This window comes from Pseudopipra pipra, chromosome 6 (genome assembly GCF_036250125.1).
Source record: "Pseudopipra pipra isolate bDixPip1 chromosome 6, bDixPip1.hap1, whole genome shotgun sequence".
NCBI lineage: Eukaryota > Metazoa > Chordata > Aves > Passeriformes > Pipridae > Pseudopipra > Pseudopipra pipra.
Window position 1 is genome coordinate 1889446 of NC_087554.1, and position 24152 is coordinate 1913597.

General features: G+C 36.7%; 1 protein-coding gene across 2 annotated transcripts in view; it reads left to right on the forward strand.

Moving 5' to 3' along the window:
* The window catches only part of METTL15 (methyltransferase 15, mitochondrial 12S rRNA N4-cytidine), an 89910-nt gene that overhangs the window by 55681 nt on the left and 10077 nt on the right, over positions 1 to 24152 (forward strand). For both annotated transcript variants that reach the window (XM_064656980.1, XM_064656978.1), the window contains exon 4: positions 22753 to 22944. In XM_064656980.1, the coding sequence (XP_064513050.1) occupies positions 22753 to 22944 (192 nt within the window). The remainder of the gene's footprint in view (positions 1 to 22752; positions 22945 to 24152) is intronic.

Consider the following 24152-nt stretch of genomic DNA (forward strand, 5'->3'; position numbering starts at 1 on the left):
GAAGCCCTTCTTGCTGTCCTTCATATCCCTTGCCAGATTCAATTCCAAGTGGACCTTGACCTTCCTTGTTGCATCTCTGCATACCCTGATAATGTTCCTATAGTCCTCCCCCGTGGCCTGTCCCTCTTTCCACATCCCATACATTTCTCTCTTTCATTTGAGATTTACAAGGAGCTCCCTGCTCATCCATGCAGCTCTCCTGCCCCCTCTGCTTCGTTTCCTGATCATGGGGATACATTGGTCTTGAGTTTGGAGGAACTGAGCATATGAACTTCCACAGTCTAACGATGGTCATCACCTATCCTGAAGTGTTACAGTGATGTGGGCTATAATTTGTATTTTTATATATTGCCAAAGCTCTGGTATTTATGAGCATACAATACTATTTTTTCTTACTTCATCCTAAAAGCTATGACTAAAATACATACAAAGTTTGTACATCTCTATTATTTCTGACTTTTAAGATTAGAATATGTTTATAGTTAAACGTCTAAATTGACAGAGGCAGTGTGTTGATGTGTTGAACAAGTGGTTAATATTTTCTTTAAAGAAAAAAAGCATTAGAAACTTCAAGGGAATCCTTGATGTGGGGTGTACTTTGTAAAATGTAAGGACTTTTAAAGCTACTGTGATAAAGTAGTATAGTGAGATATCGATACCTTATTAACAAAATGAATGGGTTTTTTCCCCTATTTAGGAAAAATTCTCTTAATTTTTTAAAAAAATATTGAAATTAATCTTCAGTATTGTAAGTATTAAAAAAAATAAATAACTGAAAGAAAAGTGAAAGTGTCAAAACTGATAAATAGCATTTTTGGTTTCTTCTTGACAATTTTATGATTGGCACCTGTGATGCTCACTTAAATTTTGAGTTCCATTTAAGAGAAAGGAAATGATAGGAGGAATACCTCCCATCCATAAAACTGTACTATAGTTGTTAATTGTAGTTAAAAGTGGGTGTACATCTGAGATGAACCACTATCCTAAGTGAAAGAACTCTTATATTTGTGGTAGAAGGCTAAGCATGGAATTGCCTGGTAAAGTCTGCAAGTTGTAGACAGAATTTTGTAACCTCATGCAGATACTACTGGGAAGGTTTGCTTATTTAATAACTACAAAGTAAACCTGCCTTATTTTGAAGAAGTTGGTGTAATGCCCATAAACTGGATTAGTTGCACAAGGTCTTTGCTTAAACTTGGACTGAAGTGGAGCAGCTTGGAGAGGGAATGTTGATGTTCAGTCAACTTTCATACTGCTTATTTTGGTTTATAGTCTGGTTTATGGATTTAAGATACATTTACTAATGAATCAAAGGTTGTTCCGGGTTACACATTTCTTTGGCTTTTGTTGGAAACTACTCATGGATAGCTGAAAGAATTTATTGAAATTGCTCAACTCTGACTCTCGAGGCAAGTGGTGTTTGCAAGAAGTGAAAGTACAGCTTCCTTTCTGGGCTGCATCAGGTGATGGCAGGAGGGCATCGCTGGGCAGTGAAAGGATGAGCACTGTGAGGAGCTGTGCAAGGAAGGGGAGCCATCAGTGCCTTTCTGCCCATGTGCTGCTCCAGGGCTCCTTCCTCTGTGCTCTCTAATGGTAGTTGTTTAATGGCTTTTAAACAAATGAAGAATTTGGAATGTTATTCATAGCAATGGGATATTTTGCTGCTTCTGTCATATAAGAAAGTCCCCAGTGGGAAGACAAAAGGTAGAGATTTCAGTGCAACACAAGACTAGAGTTACTGATTAAAAATGGGGACATAGCCAAGGCAGCAAATGTGTGTTGCTTCACCATTGCCCCTGGCAAGCTCAGACTTAGATATTCCTGTCACCACTCTGACTGTTTGTTCTTCATAAAAACCTGTGGCTGAAACACTTGTTCCCTCTTGAGGTGAATTCTTTCTTCCAGCTTAGACAAATGCACCAGCTGTTATTAGGGGAGAAAAAAAAAATAGCCAAAGCAAACCAAAGAAAACTGGGGCAGTGTTTTTGAACAACAATGTGTTTAAAATGTGATGGTTATTCTGCAGTGTCAGAACTAATTAGGAAGTTATATGTGCTGCAATTTAAATAAATGCATCAAGTAAAATAGTCACCTTTATTGAGGAGATTAAAAGCTGCCCTGTCTTTATAAAAGGAATCTACTGTTTGTAGTAGATTGTATTTTGAAATCGCAGTTATTACACATTGCTATTTGTTATTGGGTTTTTTAAAATGATTTTCTGGTACTCACTGGAGAGAAAAATCTACTGGAAAAGTAGAGCTGTTCTGCAGCTGAAAAAAAAATCTCACAATATATAATAGGGTATAATTTACTATTTTGAAAGGTAACTGTAGACAATTTTTGCTTTCAGTATATTTTTTCTACTTAGGATCAAGTACTGAAAATGCAGTGACACCTCAGCACTGAAAATGTTGAAGTCTATGTAGTAAGCTATTTTTTGCCATACCTGAGCTACTCATGATAATGAGTATGTAAGAATTTGTTTTGGCAGGTTTTTTTCCCCCGTTACTTTTTTTTTACTTCAGATTTGTACTAACTGTCCTAATGCTTTTTGCTCTGCAAGGGAGCAGGTGTTAAATACTAACATTGTTATGATTTTTCATCACTATTTAGTATCATCTGAATCAGTGTTTAAATGATAACATATGCTGAGTCTAAAACTCAGTGTCTCGAACTTTGAACAATAGATTGGTAAACTCTACAGGGGCTGTAGACAAACTGGATTTATTTTGGCTGCATGTTTTCTAGGAGCAACAAGAGCGGTTTTTTAATTGTGAACAAAAGTTTTAGTGGATATTTGCAGACATGCAGAGCATGGTACAAATATTTAAATTATGTAGATCACATTTGGATTGCTGAAATGTAAATAATGCCTGTTCTCCCAGGAATACTTAAAAAGGTGCTCAAGACAGAAATGATTTGAGATGAATAAGACTTGCTCATCAAGAGAAAGAGATTTGTTAGTGACTGCATGAACAATTGACAGGCTCTGTCCAAGCTACCTGCTGAAAGCAAGAGGGGGAGCACCATCTCAGGGGAATTTCTTCTCTAAAGGACCAGCCTCCTTGTTCCATTTGGGTGGCACCACGGACCCCCAACCTCTGTGAGGAGTCATGGCAGGAAAAATCCTTTTCAATTCTAGTTCAGAATTTTCTTGGGGGAGCTTAGTTCTCCCACCCCTTCCCCCAGTTGAAGCCCTTTTTAAGCTATAACTGAACTGTCTCCACAAATAGGAGATGGACTGTGAGCTGCTGGATGTGCTCAATTAAATGGTGATAACATTTTGACAACACAGCATATTTCTTCTAACCTTATTTTTGTACATGATATAACCTCTTTTGTGGAAGTCCTTCAGTATTTCAGCTGTCCTGAAGTGGAAAATACTGTTGCTTTTGGTTATATTTTGGCAACATTATATGATCATACTTAGGTTTAGAAAGGAAAAGATTAGTAATGCTTAATGCTGTTTGATCAGGATGGTGTAGTCTTATCTATGTGGGACACCAGATAAAAGTCTGAGGAACCTGAGGTCAGTCTTTCTATCTCTAGCCTTCTATATTACCTTAGGAGTATTGTCCACTCCCTTCCCTATGGATGCAACCATAGTTTGCACGTCTAAACCTCTGTTTGTTTGTAGGCATAGCTGGAAGAATTAGGGGATTATTTAGGTGAGAAAAGACCTCTAAAGTCAAGTCCGACTGTTAATCCGGCACTGCCAAGTGCACCATTCAAGTGTTAAGTATTCAAGAAAGATCCTAGATTCAAGTATTCAGCTCCATACATGCACCATAGTTTTGCCCATCATCTGTTTGGCTGAATCACTGAACCAATTAAGCTATTGGTTATACAAGCCTGACCCACTGTTTGCATCTTTTACAAAATCTTTACAAAAATCTTTTACAATGTTTTGTTTAATGGTTGCTCTACAGAACAAATTGAAAGAAAAGGGAAAAAGCTTCTTACTTCTAAATGTGTTTATCGGAGTGGGACTCAGAGATCCATTGCAATGCAGGTTTTTATGACTTGAATTTGACTATACTGTCTTTTGGGTAAAGGTACTATAAATGTTTAAAAAATGTCACTTCCACTCAAAATTGCTTACTCTGGTTTTGGCCATATGTTTTGAAAAACGAAAGGGAAATAATATCTGCCTTGTTTTGCCCTCGCAAATCTAAGTAAGAGGATATTATGAGGTAGAAAGTACTATTTTTATACCCTCTATCACCTTTGTTAACATTTTATTAGACATAAATCATGTAGTTTCGGGCTGCATAGTGACAATATGGTTCACTGTGTATTCTATTTTTATATCTTTATTTAAAACTGACATGTAACTTGCTGTACCTGAAACCCCAAGTGAGCCAGTTATTGGAGTGTAACAAAGTTTTGACGTCAGAACTGCTATTTATTCCACTGGCAACCATTAGCGATGCATTACCCTTTGGCACTCGTGTTTTCAGAAACATGGTTAAATTTTTATGACTGGTTCTGGCCAATTAGGATTCTTTCTCAAGATAGAAATAAGGGAAGAGATCTTTTTTATAACGTACTAAATGTAGCTTTCCAGAAACAACAGAATAAAAATATAAATTATTGCACTCAGAGTTCCCAAAACATACTATTGAGCCACACTTCAGCTCGCCTGCTTGCTGTACACGTGTATTTGAGAGGCAGGGGTTAAGCTAGGCTGCCTTGTCAAATGCATGAGCCTTTTATTAGAATTTAATGTAATTACAGCTGAGTCATCCTTGCAGGTCAGTCCAGAGCTTCAGTAGGATGTGAAAGGGGCCAAAGACTTAAGGTAGAGAGAATTCGGGAGATACAGGAGGTGTGGAGGAAAAATCAGGTGGAGGGAGTGAGCTTGTCAAAAACAAACGTAGAGAAGTACAATAGAGGTGTCTGTTGCTGGCTTTTTCCTCAAAAAGCTGAACTTAAAGCGGCACCAGACTTCAGAGTGTGTGTTTGTAGGCACCGTGTACGGAGTGGGATGGAGCAGCTGCGTGAGAGGGTGCTACAGGATCTCATTTCTAGCTGTTGGTCCACTCTCTGTGTTCTGGCAATAAGAAATGCCAGCGTGTGCAAACAGAACCCACAACAGATATGTTTTCCTTCTCTGGAAGATGTGTTGATCTTCTCCAGAGGGCTCAGTGATGTGCACTGTGTATCCAGGCATGAAGTTGGAGTTGCCTGTCAACAAAAGTTACAAAACGCTTGTTTGTACACGTTGCTTTACTACGGTACTCTGGATTTGTTTTGAAAGGAATGCTCTTTTATATAAGATTGTTTTTCCATTCCTGCAGTTTCTTAATGATTTTGTGTTCTTTAGATCAGTAGTGAAAATTTCCTGCGAAAAGTGCTTCTCTTGAAGTCTCTGATCTTTATTATAATAGGGCAGCATTAGTATGTTGCATAAATGGTCATGGTTGCAATCTAAATTTGGCAGCTACATCCTAATTTTCCAAGTAAGTAGAAGCTGCTTGATCGTAAAGCATCAGGTATCTGCATTTATGCGTAATATAGTTATAATGTGATTTCCAGTCATCTTTGAGAGGGAAACTTTTGGATATTCTGTTTCTAGTTCTTGTATTTTGTGTGTGTGTGGAACCTTCAACAGCCCTCACTGCTATCTCCTGTAATTTGGATATTTGTTCTAGGTGCTGCAGAATCTGACAGCAGACACAGCACATCAGAGGCTCTGCTGTCTTTTACCAGCCTCTGTTTTAGTGACCTTACCGAGTTAATGGATGTAAACATTTTCTTCTTGCAGGGTAGTGACTTAGAAAAGTGTTGAAACATATGGGGTAAAAAAAAAAAGTAATTGTGAGGCCTGACAAATAAGGGGGTTGTTTGCCCAAGGGACTGAACAGAAAGACTGCCTAGGAAGTGACAGAATTTGGAGACCATTAAAACAAAGAGGAGAAAAGCTACACTTGATTCTGGAAGAGAAGGAAAACTGCATTAAATGTGTCCAGTTTCTTCGGGAAAGGCAAGAAGGCAACTAGAGAGGGAGAAAGGATTTTATTGCCTAAGTAGCTGCATGAAGGAGACATGAAGTCTTTCAGAGAGTGAGTAGCCTTGTTGGTTACTCCTGTGTGCACATTTTTTTTGCATCTGTCTGAATCTTCACTCTGAACTGTGGAGTTGCTGCCATGACATGAGAAAGCAAAGTCTAAAACATCAAAAAATGCCGTTGCCTTCCTGTAAGATCCTTTCAATATTCTCTTTAAAGAAATTCTGTGGTGGAGAGACCACTTGTTTATGCTTTTGAGCTTCATGAGGGAGATCATTAGCAGTGTTCTCTTCTTGGAATATACATCTTTTGAAGCTATCTGTTAGTTAGTTCCTTCTGTACAGGTGCCTAACTGGGAATGTGAATACAAGGCTGACTACTTCTGAAAAATGAAAAGCTATTTTAAATCTCAAATTTAAGAATTACAGTCTAATATTAAAATTAAACATTATCCATTTTTAAAATTACAATTAAATATTTTACCTGCCTTTTTTGAGTGCTGGTAGTTTACAGATATTTAGGCAATACTTGGAACAGTCATTTTTGGATATCTGAATAGTGATTGTAGACTTTCTCTTGCTACTTCACATGCAAGAATCAGGGAAAAGATCTGTTGGAGAACATCCTGTAAAAAATGAAATTAATGTTTTGTAAAGTTTTGAAGTAATTGTTCAAAATGAATTTTTATTTGGGCTCTTACAGTCTCCAAAATCTGTATAGCTACAATGCAGACATCCCTGATATGTAGGGTTTTTCTAATCAGGAGCTAAACTTCTTGAATGAAGAAATTTTCACTGCAGGAACTACTTGTAAGGCCAATATGGATTTGTGAAAGACCTAAACCAGTAATTTCCTTACTCATATGTTGTTACAATACAGGCAGTAGTTGCACGATTTCACCATGGTTTTAATTCCTTTTTTTTTCTCAGCATTCCCTTACCCCCCAAAATCAGGTACCTTTATCACAAATGCTAGCTTTTTAGATTAATCTCCTTGAGAATATAAATCTCCTTCAATACACTGCATAAACCTTTAAAACTGAGTATCTGTAAGTCAGACACAGTATATTCTAATTGTCACAGGAATCAACAAAGGATGTAAGAGAAGAACAGTATATAACAGTGATGATCCACAAATTAATTTCAGATGGATTGTATTTTTTTTACATTTGCCATTTCACCAGAAACTAGATTAAATTAGGCATGCAAGATACACATGTGATTATTTAAAGTCCAGTTGGTGAGGTACTGTAGTGGAAAGCTTTTTGGGAAGAACTGAATTGTACATACAAGTCAGTGTTTCAGCCCTCTAACTTCAATTGCTGGTTGGTAAAACTGTGGGTTAAGTGTAATGAGCTGAAAAGAGGTTAACGTTCATTTGTGCAGAATTGTAAAGTTTCAGTGATTTCCTATCACTTAGGTGGGATTTGTTTGTAATGAACGTGAATATATTCAATTTGATCTCTATCAATATAGTGGAGAAGAAGCCTGGCTCATAACTACTTGGATTGTACATTGGTAAATGAGAATTTCTTTCCCTAGGAAATAGGAGAAGTTTTTTAAGTGATATTTCCTGAGGTAAACACCTATTCGTTGTTCAGAGACCATGGCAATTATTATGTCTCAAGAATACCTGTAGGATTGCATTGCTACTTTGTAGAGAAGCAGTGAGGAAGAATATGGAAGAGAGCAGGAAATTAATGAAAACATGGACAATTGAAAAATATAGCAATCGAAGGGTAAAAAGCAAATCTAGAAGACAAGAGTTGTATGTAAGTTATGCTGAGAAAAATGGAGCATCAGAAAAATGCCAAAAGGACAAGTGATTTGAATAATTCATGATTGAAGGGAGTAGGGCATTTTAAAGGGGAATAATATGAGTCAGAGGTGAAATGAATGGAAGAGATGCAAATGTGGAATGTGCCAGGCAAAATGGCAAAGAACAGAAATTAAACATTGGTTGGCCATTCAACAGTCTCGTTAAAACTTGTGGGAAAATGAGGGGTAGCCTAGAAAGAGCTTTAGTTTCAGGATGTGTCATCAGGCTATCTAGTTCAAGGTGAATGTATTGAGTGAAAGACAGATTTTGGTCCTTTGTATAGAGGGGAAAAATACCAAACCTGTGCATGGCTCTGCATTTCAGTCTTGCTTCACCTTTTGCTCTACAGCAAAAGTATATATATGGCATCTCTTGCAGTTGCCAAGGAAAGTACCATGGCTTTGCACCTCTCTGTCCACTTCAGCATGAAATCAATTAGTGAAAATGCATTTAAGTGTGTGCTGGTCCCTTCAGACAGTTCTGTGCTGTCCAGAGCCTCCTGGAAATTACCCTTTTTTTTTTTTTTTATTTGTAACATCTATGTTCATGTGTTCAACTTTGAGCTAAAATTTTCAATTTTAAGAAAAAGTATGGGTTCTGTATGTTGTACCTTTTTTAAAAAAAGAAAACAAATAATAACTCATAGAATGGTTTGGGTTGGGAGGGACCCTTAAAGATTGTCTAATTCCAACCCCTCCCCATGGGCAAGGATACCAGCTATCTACATCCTTCTTGTAGTGTTTCTGAGGAGGTTTTATATATATGTATATATATATATGTATATGTTTTATATAAACTTCAGTTGATTAGAGAGATACTTTGGCATTCCTGATACTGAAGGATGAAGAGTCAAAGATGACTTTTGCAGACTCAAGAAGAAAGGTTTCTGTATATCCAAAATCTGCTTAGTCAATGCAGAACACCACTTTAGAACAGACAGAAAAGAGTAGGCATTACGGTCTCTGCCTTTCAGAAGTCATACTTGGGAAACTGTTGACTGCAGGGAAAAGGGTGTGAAGGGGGCCCTTCTGCCTGTATTTCTAGTACAAAGAAATAAATCCGTGATAAAGAACCCCTGATGCAGTCTTGGAAGTATCAGGAGATAAGACAGAAGAAAGAATGGAATGATATAGGAAAAAATTTGATCAGCCACTTTTTCTGAGACGTGATGTTAGCAACTTTAAATTTAACTGCAGATTTCCTGCTCAAACTTAGGAATGAAACAACTTCAACCCTGAATGATTTTCAAAAGGGAATTCAAATAAAATAAATCATGGATGTTAGAAATGTGAGGTTTAAACAGTGTCAATAAATCGTAAAACTGACCCAAAATCTAATATACTTCTGGAATTCCAAAACAGTGTTTTCCTTTCCTTTTCTTAGAAATCTTCTTAAATAACAGGAATTGCATAAATAATATGTCTTGGTGATTTCTTGTGGTTTATACATAACGAATTTTTCCTAATGTCTAGCTCAGAGCTGCTTTGCTGCCACTTCAGTCAAGTATTCCTTGACTTGCACTGGCTTGGCATGGAGAATGTCTGAAGACTGACATCTTTTTAATAACTTCTTATAGAGATAACCATCAGATCCCCTCCAGCCTTCTTATCCAGAAAGAAAAACAAACCAAAGCACAACTTTCAGTGTTTCCATATGAGTCATGTTTTCTAAACACTTTTTTGTTGGTCTCTAGATCTCCTTCAGCTTGTTGACTACTTGTTTTAAAGCACTTGCTGTAAAATTTGGCCCAGTACTTCAGGTGATACCTGATTAGTTCTGTGACTCATGGAACACTTGACTCTTAATTTTGTTTATCAGACTTTTGCTAACTATACTGTAAAAAGATTTGCCTTTTTTCCTAGTGGATCCATCTATAAAGATGCCATGCCAGACCCTTTTGTGCACAATGTGCTTCTACTCTTTTCTTCACTTTGGACAGACCTTGGTGTTTGTCAGAGTGATCCACAGAGAGGTGGTATCAGGTAAACAAGCAATAAAGATAGATGATGAGGAACATATTTTGAAGAGACCCCAATATGTTTTTGACATGATTTAAGCCTTTGCCTGTATTGTTTTGCTCAGCTCCTTCTCTGTAAGAAGCATGATGCAAACCAGCTGTAGTGAAGTGAACATGTCTTTTATCCCCACATCTAAAAACCAGAACTCTCTGATAATCTTTCCAACAGATGGTGTTGTCTGTAAGGTGTTATTCCGTATATCAGATAACTCACTCATTTTATGGACCAAAGGACTATGATATCAGAACTGCTTTACATGGAGAAGTCAGCCCAGATGTGTGAATGCTGAACAGTCAGACTCACAGAGGAAGTTCTCTGGGCAATAGTTTCTAGATTCTTTTGTAAGGTGGAACAATAGCTCTGGGATCACTTGAGGATTACTTTTAGAAATCAAATTGAGCTATATACTTTCTAACAAATCTAATAACCATACTGTGAATATAACAGGAAAGTCATTGATATTGCAGGTGGTGTGTGGGGATGGAATTTACTGCACCAGGTTCATGGCAGTGCTTTGCAGAGCGAAACCAAAGGTTTGCGTGTCCTGACGTTAATGAGTTCTGGTGCATGGTTCAGTTGAATTCTGTTTGATTTTATTTGATGTTTCGTTATTGGAAACATGGTGTCTTTTAAGTTGCTTTTATAGAAGTTTTTCAAATGGAGTTAATGTTGTGGTATGCCACCTTAGGGAAGAGTATACTCTAGGTAAGACATTATCCTGCTGAAATGAAATAGGAAGGTGTTTCTTTAGTAACTCCTGTGGGAGATTTGAAATGTTACCAGAGCACGCTGTAGGAACACCAGTGGAGCCATCTAGTGTATTTTGAAGAATTTAATGAATTGTCTATGTTTTTGCCATGGCAAAGAGACATTTATTCAAAATAAAAGATTATTTTTTTTCACTTGGAGTGCTGGTATTCATATTTGCAATGATTTAAGTAGTCCAGCTTGTGAATGGGAACACAAATATATTTGTATAGTAACAAAAATTAGACTTTCTTCCAATGAGGATTATTCTACTCAATAATGAATTTTTCTACTAACAAAGTACTGCAGGAAATGGAGAGCAATGAAATTCCATTTACTGACACTTCCAAAGGGAAGCCATATTATAACTGAAAAATCAGCAATTTTGAGAATGTGCAAAAATACTGAACTGTAAACCAGCTTGTGTTTACAGCTTGATTCTTACATTTTTCATGTCATCAGGTAACGATGAGCAATTATTTTATATCCTGCCAAGAATCCAGCATTAAAAACTCGAAGTCATATGTTACTAGCCTGATATAGAAAATGAGCCTGCTTGTAGTAAATATGTAAATAACTAAGGAGTAATTGTTTAGTTTTCTGTGTGACAAAACTTAACCAAGAATGAATCTTCAGAGGTGTGTCAAACTACACTTGTTTTATAATTGGATTATATGCACAGTTGCTATGTCTTAATTTCAAGTTTGTCCTGATAATTCTGGGGGGAAAAAAAATTAAAAACTGCATCAGTGATCTATACTATTCTTGAAGACTTTAATAATTTAAAACCCTTTACCAACTTTACGAAGAATTTGCACTAAAGCTTTTCACCTGCCTGAAGGGCTGCCAAAGATCTGGAGTCTTTTGGAGTTTCTGAGACACAAGTTAAAAGGCAGGAAATTCCAATTAGATGTTGTAGGGAAAAAAATTGCCATATGGGTGGTAGTACTGGAACAGGTTGCCTGGAGAGCTTGTGGAACATCTTTGGAGGTGTTCAAGGCTCAACTGGACCTGGCCTTGAGCAACCCATCTGATTGGACCTGCACTGAGCAGGGGGCAGGACTAGATCTCTGGAGGTCTCTTTTGCAAATTATTGTCTGGTTCTGTGATTCCTGGCACTTCAAAAAAAAAACATTCTCCATAACAGTCTGAAGATTTGTGGATCAAATGGGCTCTTGCCTAATTCCAGTTCTGGGAAACTTCAGTTTCAATAAATGCCTAAGTAGACTGTACTTGTTTTCTGAAGGCTGTCAAGATCGTGTTGTGTATTTTCTGGCCTCTCAAAGGGTTCTTCTTGATGTGGAAAGTACCTGTAATTATTTCACTTATAAGATCTTAGCCTTTAATAAAGCTGGTAATACAAAAGAAAGTACTTGTCTGATTGAGGAATCAGCTGCTAAACAGATGAAAAACTGCTCATAAACATAGAGAAATACAACCTACAAAGTTCCAAGCCGTGGAGCAAAAGGTTAAAATGTTCTTTTTAGATATGCTCATTCTCCTTTTTTCTAGATGGATAGAAATATACTTAAAATACCACTGGAGTAAGTTGGATTTGTTTGGGGGTTTCTTTTTAGTGTATTGCAAAACTCTCCTTTTATATTGCATTAATTTAATGCCTTTAGACTATTTTATTGCTCTCTGTGGAAACACAGACTCTGAACTTCTCCTTCAGTAGTGATCAAAAGTTGTTGACCTCGGGATCCTAATCATCCTTTTGTGGCAGCAAAAGTTTTGGGAGTTGCTTTCTCATCTTCTGAATTTAAAAAAAAATAAAAAAAAAAATCTAAGAATAATTTTATCTGAGAGCAGTGTCTTTTTTAAGTTTGCTATCAGAAAAATAGCAGTTCCTAGTCAATACCAGTTATACTTGGTTAAAAAATCCCCAGCAAGCACTTTGGGAAAAATTAAAAGAAAGAAGCTTTTTCAGTGCCAATGTTGTATTTATGCATTCAGTTTAGGGTTTTCTAAAAATAAAATGAATAGTTTATACCTAAGGGGTAAGTTATTCTTAGGTTGGAGTATGTTTATACACATGTAAAATGTGTAATGTGTATATGTCTTGATAAGTTTATGTAAACATTTTCAGGGTGAACTTTTCAATGGAGAATTACAATCACTGTTCAAATATAAACATGCTATGAGAGACTTCTATATCACTGAATCCAATTGCATGGTATTACAAGCCACTGGATAATTTAATCTCCCTCACTGTGCTCTATCTTAAAAGTAATTAGGAGTTCTATATGCAGTGTTCAAGCTATTCCAGAGTCTAATCTTTCATTATATGAAACTTTCTTTAAATTTCCAGTTAAAGTAGTTACCTAATTTAATTTTAGTTGACTAAAATTAACTAATAGTTTATTAATATCTATTAGCTCTTTTCTCTCCTTGGCATTTAAAATACTTGCTGCAGAATATTAACATCTATTCCTGGCCTTCTTTTTTGTATGCAAAACAAGTCTGGGTGTTTTTTTTTATGCTCTCATCTCATAATAATAACTCTCACTTCTACTCATCCTATTTGAGCTTCTCTGTGCCAGTTCCCCTTTGAGTTGTTCTCTTTTAGATGAGGCTCCCATAATGGCACACCATGCTCTGGATAACATCTTACCATTCATACTTTTCTGTTCCAGTTTGGACTTCTGATTTATTGTAGGGTTTTGTTTCTCTTTCCACAGCTGTGTTCCTGCTACTGTTCACTGTTCATTTTGTGGTCAAGTAAAAGTTCATGTTCCCTTTCTTCATGGTTGTTCCCAGATGATGAGATCCAGCTTGTGCAAGGTTTTTATTCAGACCTTCAGTACATAATTTCACACGTGATGCTGTTGAACTCATCCCATTTCTCTTGGGTCCTTTTTGTAGGAACTTTGTCATCCTTTCCTGGAGGACATGTAACAAATTTGACTTGATTGACATTGCCTCTTCTAGCTTAGAAACTTGACTGCAAATATTTTTTTGCTTGTGGGTTTGTAAGGATCATGTTTCATCATAGTTTAAAGGGAGCTTTGCAACAGCTTCTGTTCTCATAGCCTGCCAGTCACATTTGTACACTTCCATATTATTTCTTCTATATGATATTTTTTTAACTGTTGATTATGTACCAGTTTGGTTAACTTTCATATTTGGTGGAGCCAACTCACTGCTTTTTATAATTTTACCTCTGGATGTTGTCTTGTTTCACAAATGGGGCAGTTTTCTGTTTGTTTGATTTTTTTTTTTTAATTTTTTATTTATCTCAATTGTATATATTATCCCAGTAGAGAGAACCAGAGCAGTAATTTAAAACTGAGTGTATGCTTTCAGGACCAAACATTATTCAGTTAAATGTTCTCTTACTTCTCCAAATACAACTTCAGACCTTGTGTTGTCATCTGCAGTGGCAAATAATTAGACTGTGCATGTAGTCTCTATGCATTTAAAAATACATTGTTGAAACTAGAGTATTTCACTAAAACCATTAATTATTATTTCTTATACTTAAAAGATAATTTGCATAATTTCTGGATGTTCATTGCGTCAGAGGGAAGTCCATTTGAATGCAGCATCTCATGACTTGTATGAAGTAAAAATGTCAGTACAGAAAACACTGATTGTCAGGAAAGATTGTCAGTGGTGAAATTAATTTAAATTTCTCCAATTTTATTACAAGGTGAGGTAACGAAATTAGAATTTAATGTAGAATTGTCCGTATGATTCTACATGGATGCTTAACAAGGTGGTGTCTACAGAGCAGCAAGATGTTAATGGTTCCTAAACAAACTAGCTTTATTTTTATGATTGCTTTCTGAAATTGAAATTTTTAAACTAGAAAAAAGGTCAAGGTCGCTGGGAAAGTGAATTGCTGCTGAACTGTGTTTTAAGACAGCATTTTAAATCATCAGCATTCTTACAGTTGTTAATATTCTATTCCTTTGTGGAACTTTAGTAGTTTTTCAGAGTTTAATGCTTACCAGTGTAACTAAGGTCTGTTATCTTAAGGGATATGCCTAACTTTTCATCTGCAGTATTTGAAAATCATGACTTTCTTGAGGTTTTGATTTGATGAACCAGTAAAATACTCCATTTTAAATATGTGTATAAATGTTATAATCTTTAGTAGGATTAAGCACATTACTTTCTTTCCAGGAATGGATTGCAATGTTATGAGAAACAAATATAGATTTAATTTCGATTATAAGTGCTTTTTAATGTCAAACAAATTTTTGCAGTTTGTAAATACAGAAGTGTCAAGTGGGATTTAACAGGGTAAAGTTGTGTAAAGAATGGGTAGTAGAAGCAAAACAGTCTTCTGGTGTAGGTTTTTCTGCCTGGTTTTTGGGGCCACTGATCTCATTTCAAATCAATGAGCTCACCAGTGAAGTACCACAAGGATATGTGAGTAGGGCATGCAACTTATTTATTCATAAATGATCTAAATAAGACAGTAAATTGCTGGCATAATTGCTGCTGGTTGTTGATTAGGCTATGTTACCTAATACAGCGAAAATGAAGATTTATTCTGAAGAACTGTAGAACCTTACAAAGCAGCAGATGAAAAGTCATATAGTTAAGTATAAAGTGAAATGGCAAAAAAGATGTTAAGTTTACTTATGTAGGCTATGAGCTGACTAGTGAGTAATGAAATAGTGGGCTTGTTCTTTGAAAACTTAATGCTTGGTGTTCACTGGTAGTTAGAAGAGCATGCTAAAAACTACCAGGAAAGAAATAGAGAACAAAATAATGAGTGTTAGCCCGTCATTTAAAAGCATTTTTAATTTAAAAGCTTTTTTAATTTTATACACAGTTCTTGTTTCCTTGTCTCAAAAAGGGTAAGACCTGGTACAAGCAAAGATACAGAAGAGCGAGCAAAATTTTGTGGCTTTTGTAATTTTTAGCTGAGTGATGCCCCTACTTAATTTCTGCCCTTATTTGCATTCCTCTTGTGTTCTGCTTCTCCTATTTCTCCTTCCCACAATTGGGAGCATGTAACTGGGAGATGTGATGCTGTGCCAGTGATGGGCAGACAGTTTAATGCTTAAGGTGGGAGTCAATTAAGAACGTAGGCATGTTCTTCAATGACAGAGCTTAGATAAGAATGACAGAAAGGAAGAAAAAGATCCTTGTTTAATTTGTAATAAATTCTTGATGCTCGATATATTTACCCTCAGTGTTCTAAGATTTAACTACTGTTTCAAACAAGGAAATAGTTAGTCAAAGGAAGAATAATTACTCATTTAGGTAAGGTAGAAATATATTCAGACAGCAGAAACCAAAATGTTGCAGGGTGGGAAAGCAGTTATTAGAGAAAGTATGCTGTTCTGTTTGTTTAATATACAGGAGAGACAAGTTCTTGTCTTTTTAAACTGTAATATTCCATATATGGTATTTTGGTCGTTATACATAGCTGATCACAACCAATCAGTAATTGATTAGTAAAGCTGATTGCATGACAAATCTGTTTGTGTGCCTCGTCCCCGGTTTGCAACCCTCAATATAATTTCAGATTCCTCTGAGACTGGGTGTTAATACTGGGAAAAACTGTTGTGATCTGCTTCTTCCCTTCATGTTGAAAAAAAATCTATGATGATTGTTGCTACAGATTTTAGTATTCTTATATTCATGGGCTGAAACATGTTTATACACAACTGTTGTGTTCCTGATATCAATTTGTAGTTTTTGACTTGCTGGTGTATATCCAGAATTTCTTTCTGAAATCTCCTGGGTTTTGGCAACTGATTTAGACAGAACCTTTCTTCCTTCTAAGGCCAGTAGCAACACTTCTCTTGAGTTCAGTGAAATACCATTATGTCTTTAGTGAAAGTATCAATTTTTATGTGGGTTGTTGGGGAATGGAGGGGCAGTTTTGATAAACATATCTGTTAAGGTGTTAATAGAGGAAGAATAAGCATATAATTATTAAGATTTATGAACTCTAAGAAAAGTTGCTTTGCTATCTTTTCTTACAGTGAAAAATAATCTTAGAACTTGAATGATGAGTTGAACATTCACCGTGATGGTGCAAACCATCAGTGGAAATACCACAAGTCCAACAAAACTTCTTGCACTAATTGTTAAAGTAATAGAGGTGAAATAACAGGCAGATTCATTGGTGTATGTAATACATACATCCTGGTTCTGACAGGGCAGTGAAAATCAGTGGTAGTGAAGCTGAGGGTCACAATGGATGTTTGGTAGTGCTGAGGTAACAACACGTGTATTCAGCTATTCTTGCTTGTGCCTGCTGATCCTTGTAAGACTGGGCTGTCCTATTGCTGTGAAGGCTAAACTAACATGTACCTTAAAGTGAAATCCACAGATGGGCCAAGGTAAAGTCAGAGAAATATCTATGACTCTTCTGAGGATGGTGTCTTACCCTCTGAACTGTTATGTCTTATGAACAACAAGCAAATCCTTCTGATCACTTGGGTTTTTTGCACGTCTGGACGATGACAGCATATCACATATTCTGCATATATTATGTAATAAAGATGGCATGCCTAACAATATTACATATTTTATAACAAGGATTTGAACTCTGGCTAGTCGCAATTGCATAAAATAATATCAGTTGCTCTTACTATGGAGCAAAGCTTTGTGTGACTTACAAAACTTCAAAATACATTTGCTCAAAATTTTGGTGGGGCGTGTAATTTTGAAATTTGCCTCAACGATCGCTAGTCTTACTCTGTTAGTGTTCTGTTTTCCCACCAAAGGGAAAACAACTGCATTCTTAATCTGTAATTTAGCGGAAAACGTTGTTCGTTAGAAACTTAAATTTTCGTATTTGTTTTTGATGGGATTTAACATACCTGCTGTGGAAGGTGTCTAATACGGTAAGATTTTGGAGGTGCTCAGTGGAAGTCATCTGTGATACTTGTGCTATTGGTTAAAAAATTGTATCTTTTCCTTCAGCTGAAACGGTGTTTATAGTTCCTGCAGCAGTTTTTAACATAGAAATTGTGTTAGTGGACAGAATAGTGGAGTGCATATTTCATACAGAAGTAAAAATGAACATTAAAATAATGAGCAATCTGTTTTGAGCCATCCTGACATATCTCACAGGTACACTTGAAAGGTTGTTAGAAACAGTTTGGGGGGTTTGGAGTCAATGACACGTGAGCAGTAAAGGATTGCATCGTTTTATAGAGTAATGAGGAGAGGAAGTTTTCCTGGGAGCTAGAGAAGAACAACTGAAGCAGGAAGTAACTAGTTTCATAAGGGTTTGTGTGAGAGAGGTAGACAGTTGACAGGAGGAGACAGAGAAAGGCAAGCATTTTCACTTTTGGGACAGCAGTTCTGACAGTGTAAGGTGTTTAGTGTTCTACAGGTCAATACAAAAAGGGGGGTTTGTTGGGGGTTTTTGTGTTGTGATGTCTTCAAGTTATATGCAGAGAAGTATTTGAGCCTTCAAATGTATGCATACCTTTTAAGTGTTCCCTGCTCTTGAGTGGGAACACATGGTAAGTAAATGTTTACCAATTTAAAAATACCTATAATCACGTTTCTGTGATCCCAACACACAGAGTAAAATTATTATTATAGCCCTCAAATTTGAAAATATTAACTTGGTTCTATGGAAATTGCTTTTTACGTGTTCTTCTTCCTTTTTTCAGGTCTTTGTTAATCACTGGCTGAGATTCGAGTTTGTAGTTTCGTAGCACAAAACCCAGCCTAGACTGAATTGGGCTTTTTTTAGATCTGTCATTAATTTTTTTTATAAATCTAGGAATGTAATGACAGGGTTCATTTATAAGTTGATAGACGTTACAGTTTTTGATTTTACTTTTTCCCTTTGCAAGCCCGAAGCCCATGCCAGTTTTCCATTTTACAAAGGTAATTCAGAACTTTTTACAGAACACCCAGGTACGTTTTCTGAGATGGGTGTTACACTGAGGCAGGATAACACTCACAACAGTTTCCAGGTAGGATGCTGAAAGTTCCAGGGATTTACAACCAGAGTCCTTGGTGTTTTGCTCCTGGGTGTGCCTGAAGCAGTGCAGCCGTGAGTGAAAGTCGCAGCTCTCTGACAGCTGCAGAATGACCCGGGTGAGGTGAGTCAGTGACATCAAACCCAGTCTGCACCAATATCCTCTTTGCAGCTGGTGCTACTTGGCACCCCTGATGGAGTCTCAGCAGAGAATCAAAGCACCAGGTTGGTCTCCTTGTTTGATGTGCAGTGGCAAGAGTTAGCTGAAAAACTTTTTTTTGGTTCTCTCAAAGAAACCATTAATTCTGGTTGAGTAGGAGGTGGTTTTCACTGTTGACACGTCGTCATCATGACTTTCTATGTATTCATACATAGAATTTGTAAGTGGAGCAACAGTGAAAGATCAAGAGCAAGTATTATTATATAAACATAAAAAAATGCTAAAGCACCATCCAAGCATAATCACACATTTCTGTGAAATTACCGGAATGATTGATGTCACATCAGTCTCTGTGACAATGGAGAAAAATTAGATGAGAGAAAAGATTTTGTTTGTTTTGTAGAAGCTATGTTCAGCTTTAATTTTTTCCTGTGTTTATCCCTCTCAACTTAGTAAAATAAAAAATAAATATTTTTATAAAGGGATGTAAAAACCAGAGATTAACTGAAATCTGTAGAGCCTGAAATACTTTAGGAGACTTTGAACTCTTTGTCATTCTGCTCTTTCATATAGTTGAGAAGTGTGGATGGAGTGCTGTCTAGCAGAATTACTGTGCTATGTGTCATAGTAAAATATAATAAAATACTGTGTTATGACCTGAACAAAGGGCCCTGAACCCAACATTCTGTTTGTTTTCCAACTGTGTTATTTTCCAAGGATTCTGCAAGCTTTTGAAGTTGCTGTGCAAGAAAATGTATTAAGGCCCCAACAACGTATGTAGCAGCTGAAATAACTTTTTGTTCTTCATAAAATGGGCTGTATTGTCCATGTTCCCAGTGTTCTTTTAAAACCTTAGATAATGTTTTCTTGTAGAATGTCAAGATTAATAAAGAGGGAGTGAGCATGTTGAATATATTGAGAAGTTAGAGATTGCTTGTCTGTAGCAGTTGGGAATTTATCAAACAATTACCATGCTATTACCCCGTACAGACACACCCCAAATGAGAGCTAACATGACAGGAATTTTCTGCTTTTTTACATCCTCAGACCATAATCTCTAAAATTGTCTTAGACTTCTGCATCGGTATCTTCAAGTCATTAAATATTAAACCCTGCAAATTTTGTTTCTCCATTTATAAGAGAGAAGCTAAAAGCTCTTCGCAGTTGTTTTACGTTTCTAAAATATTCTGAATATGTGAAGTGCTGTTCAAGTACTAAGTTTAAATATTTTCTCCTAAGCAAGACAATTGGATTTAGTTAGATTGTAACCTTCAAAGATTGCCTAAAATGATTACAGTGCTCTCTATAACAGATTTTCACCCTCGGTAAGTGTGGTCATAGAACATAAATCTTCTTTTGCCCAAAGAAAACAGTGGAAAAAGAAGGTGGAATGAATTCTGCATACCTGGGTAGAGCAGAAGGCATGTGACTCTAGGAAATAGAATTTTTTTTTTTCAACGTAGTTTATTATTTAACAGTTTATCATTTATTATTTATTTGAGGTTATTCTGTAAAGCAAATTTACAGATGATGTAAATAAAAACCTGAAGGGAAAAGGAAGTTGAGGCTAAAGTAGGAATTTTTAGAGGAAATCATGTGTGTAAGAGGCAGTTTTTATTCGGACATAGGCATAAAGAGTGGTAGGCTAGAAAAGAGTTTTATTATGTTCTAATATGTGTTCTGAATGCTTGGTAAAATATTTTACTTTAAATAAATGTGTCATTCTTATAATCTAATAGATTAGTCCTTGTCATCATTATCATCATTGTTACTATCCTGTGTAAAAAAGAGTTGGTATTTGTATTTCCTTTCATAAGGTAATAAATCTTTCATAGTTGTGTACTTGGTTTGATTAATTGAAGTGTATGAGATAGCCAAGATGCTTAAAATTGTGTCTTCTGTTCCACAGAGAAACAGGAATTCAGAGAACTGGCCTGACCATTGCGATATAGTCATTATAAACTCATAAAAACCATCTGGTTTTAGTAAGGAATTATATTCACCAAGATGCCTATATGCACTATTGGTACACACAAGGCAGTGTATAACAAAACACCTTATGTACAGAAGCTATAATTTCACACAGCTGAAAGTATGAAATCAAAATGTCAGCCTAATTATCTTTCAATCTCCAAAACATTTGCAAACTCCAAAATATTTTCCAGCTGAAGCATCTCTCTACCGAAGAGTAAATTTCAACTTACTTCAAATATTCTTCTTTTTTAATTAGGTTTTTCTAATCACAAAGGTTTGGCAGGCCACAGATCAAAAGCTGTCCCAAACATCTTAGTTATCCACATACTTGTGACCGTTTTAAAGAAATGTAATAAAACGTCTCACAATAAATAAATATTTTTCAGAATAATTTTTCAGATATGTTGGTAACACAGTAGAGCACTAGTTCAGAGCTGCTGACATAGATTACTGTCTACTGGGCAACCAGACAATGGCAATTTACCTTTTATCCTAGGTCTCGTTTATTTTCATGTCCCACATATGGAATTTTAAAGTTCATTCATTTGCATGAGCCATAAAGTTAGAAACACTGCCCAGCTGGAAAAAGTGCTACAGATTTTCAAGAAAATTCCTCTGATTATATTGAGGGGAAATACAATCTCAAAACTATAACTATGTAGCTGAAATTGGTTTAAATATGTTAAGTGGATCATTGTGCTTTTCAGGAACTGTCAGTTCTTGTTAAGCTGAGTAGATGTATTCAGTTATGTGCTGGACAGTAATCAATTCAAAATTGTGTGTGTGATCATGATATCCCTCATGGAATTTGTTCATTCACACTGTTTCCTGGGTTTTGTGCTACGTTCAATAGTTCTGCTCTAACGAGGAGAACATTGTGGGGCTGAACGTTCTTCCATATGGTTGGGCTTATAATGTCTTCTTTTTAAAGGAGCTATTTCTCTCCACTGGAAGCAGTGGCTTCTTGGTAGAGACAGAAATATGTTGTATTTTGCAGGTACTACTTAAAAATGCAGCAACACATTGGCTAATCTTTTCAAATCTGTAAAATCCATTGAGATTTTGAGAGGCAGATAAAATACATAATTGTAAGTCACCTTATATGTAAGCAAAAATCAAAAATCCAGGTTTAGACACTCAAGAAGTCATTGGACACCTCAGAGATCATAGAATCACAGAATATCCTGAGTTGGAAGGGACCCACAAGGATCATCAAAGTCCAACTCCTGACCCTGCACAGAACAGCCCCAAGTGTCCCCCCATGTGCCTGAGAGCATTGTCCAAATGCTTCTTGAGCCCTGTCAGCCTTGGTGCTGTGACCACTTCCCTGGGGAGCCTGTTCAGTGCCCAACCACCCTCAGTGCAGTTGGACACTGCAACATGTGGGGAAGCAGATTTGTCATCTTCTCCCTTGCCACGCCACTTTTCTGTCTCATTATGGGAATATTAAGCAAGAACCATTTTAAATCTAAGAAAGAACACTAAGCACAAAAGGGCATGTAAAACTCTCCCCAGTGATTAGGTGCCTGAATGCAAACTACACTGAAGTGTTTTTCCCTGCTTATGATCCAGTGCACCTCATTTGCCCATTCATTTTTAAAATGGCAAATACCACTAAGAAAGTGTTTGTCCCATGGCAGGAACTTGGGATGTTTTCCCTGGTAGGTACATATTAACCACAAGGTTGTGCGGTTCTGTTCCATCTTATCTGCTTCTCTAGGTCCAATAACTGTTCCTCCTTTTTTTGGACTTTGTCCTCACTTGACTGAGGGCCTTGTTTAGCAGGGCAGGTACCTTGGTGGTCAGGGCATTCCTGCTGAAAGGTGTCCTTTGAGTTCCTGCATACTGAAAAAATTAAATTTTAGTCAGATTTCCATTTTTTTTGAGATCAAGCAGGAAGGGAGTAAAGAGTTAAAGCAGCTCCAGTAGTCACTGAGGGGTGGTTTGGACCAGTTTTCAATGTTGGCATATGAAAAGTACATGAACTATTACTTTGAGAATAGCCCTATTGCTTCTGAGGCAGGTTGAGTGCTATTATCTAATTCCTGCTATGTAAGGGGGAGAGATGTGTTGTTATAATTAAACTTGAAGCTATTTCTTTGTTACTTTCTTACAGGAAACAGATTCAACCTCTTCTAGGACAGTTTAGCCAGTCAGAGGCTTTGTTACTCTCGTCTGGGGTTGAGCCAGGGACTCTGGATGGAGTTCTCCTGGATGCTGGCTGTTCTTCCATGCAGTTTGATACACCCGAAAGAGGTTTTTCCCTGCAGAAGGATGGACCTTTGGACATGAGGATGGATAGTGACAGGTACCTGATAATATTTCTTCTTGAAACTCAAAAACTGTCTGCTCAGCAACCCCTGTGCATTTCATTTCCCTTTAAACTGAAGAATTCCCATCATCAAACCACATCCAATTTTGCACAAGTATACTTTTTTTCTTTTCCCAAAAAGCTTTTTTCCGTCTCAGTGCTGAGCCCTGGTTATCATCTTTGCCTCCTTTGAAATAAGAGGAAAGTTCCCGTGATGAGTAATTAAACCAGTAACATTTTTGTGTACCTCTGCCATTGAATTTTAACATTTTTGGAGTGTATGATATACAGTCACAGGGACATCTCCCTTTCAGAGGCCTGTTATTTCCACAGTTTCTCAGCCTGTACTTGATCTGCAGGCACACAACTTCTTACTGCAGTCCCTTTCCTGCCACGCTTACTGTTTGTGGAAACTTCACTGGAGCAGTTTCAGTTGCTTCCTCAGGAAAGGGGCAGTGTCTTTCTTTTGTGCAATGACTATCTGACCCAGTTGCTTCTCTCTAAAAGGAATGCAATCTAAAATAAATAAATAAACAAACCCCTATCTATTATATCTGCCATTTTAAATCAGATTGCTACATTGCTTTTAGCATGCTAGTATAATGTTGTTTTCCCTGCCCACAGATTTATTGTAAGCTTCCCTTAGCAAAATCATAAGCTTCCTTTCACATTGTGTGGGAGGCACATCAGGTTTACTTAATTGTCAAATTAACGATTACTGAATAAACCACCTGTGTTTAAACTATTTGGATTGGTATTAAGTACTTTCAAGAGCATGAAAATCAGTGGTGGAATGATAATTTCTGCTTATGCAGTGGTTATCATTTTCAAACAAGCCGATGTATTTCTGAAGCATTTTGCTTTTTACATGAGCAACCCAAGATCTCTCTTGTATAGATGCTGGCTGTTATTGCATGATGCAATACTGGGAGAATGACAGTTTTTTTCCTTGGTGTTTTAATGGACCTGGAGTCTTAAGAAGTGCCGTTTGCTTTTTTCATTGCTCACAGAGAGCCAATGGGAAGCCCCAATTTCTAAGGAATTGGCTTACCACATTTATGTTATGTCTTAACGCAGCAAATTTCACGATACTTGCTTTTTCTGGTTTTGTGCAAAATGCTCCCGTGATCCTCCTGGGATTCAGTCCTCAGATTTCAAGAATCTGAACTCCAGGCTTAAATATAAGCCTGATGCATCATGAGAAA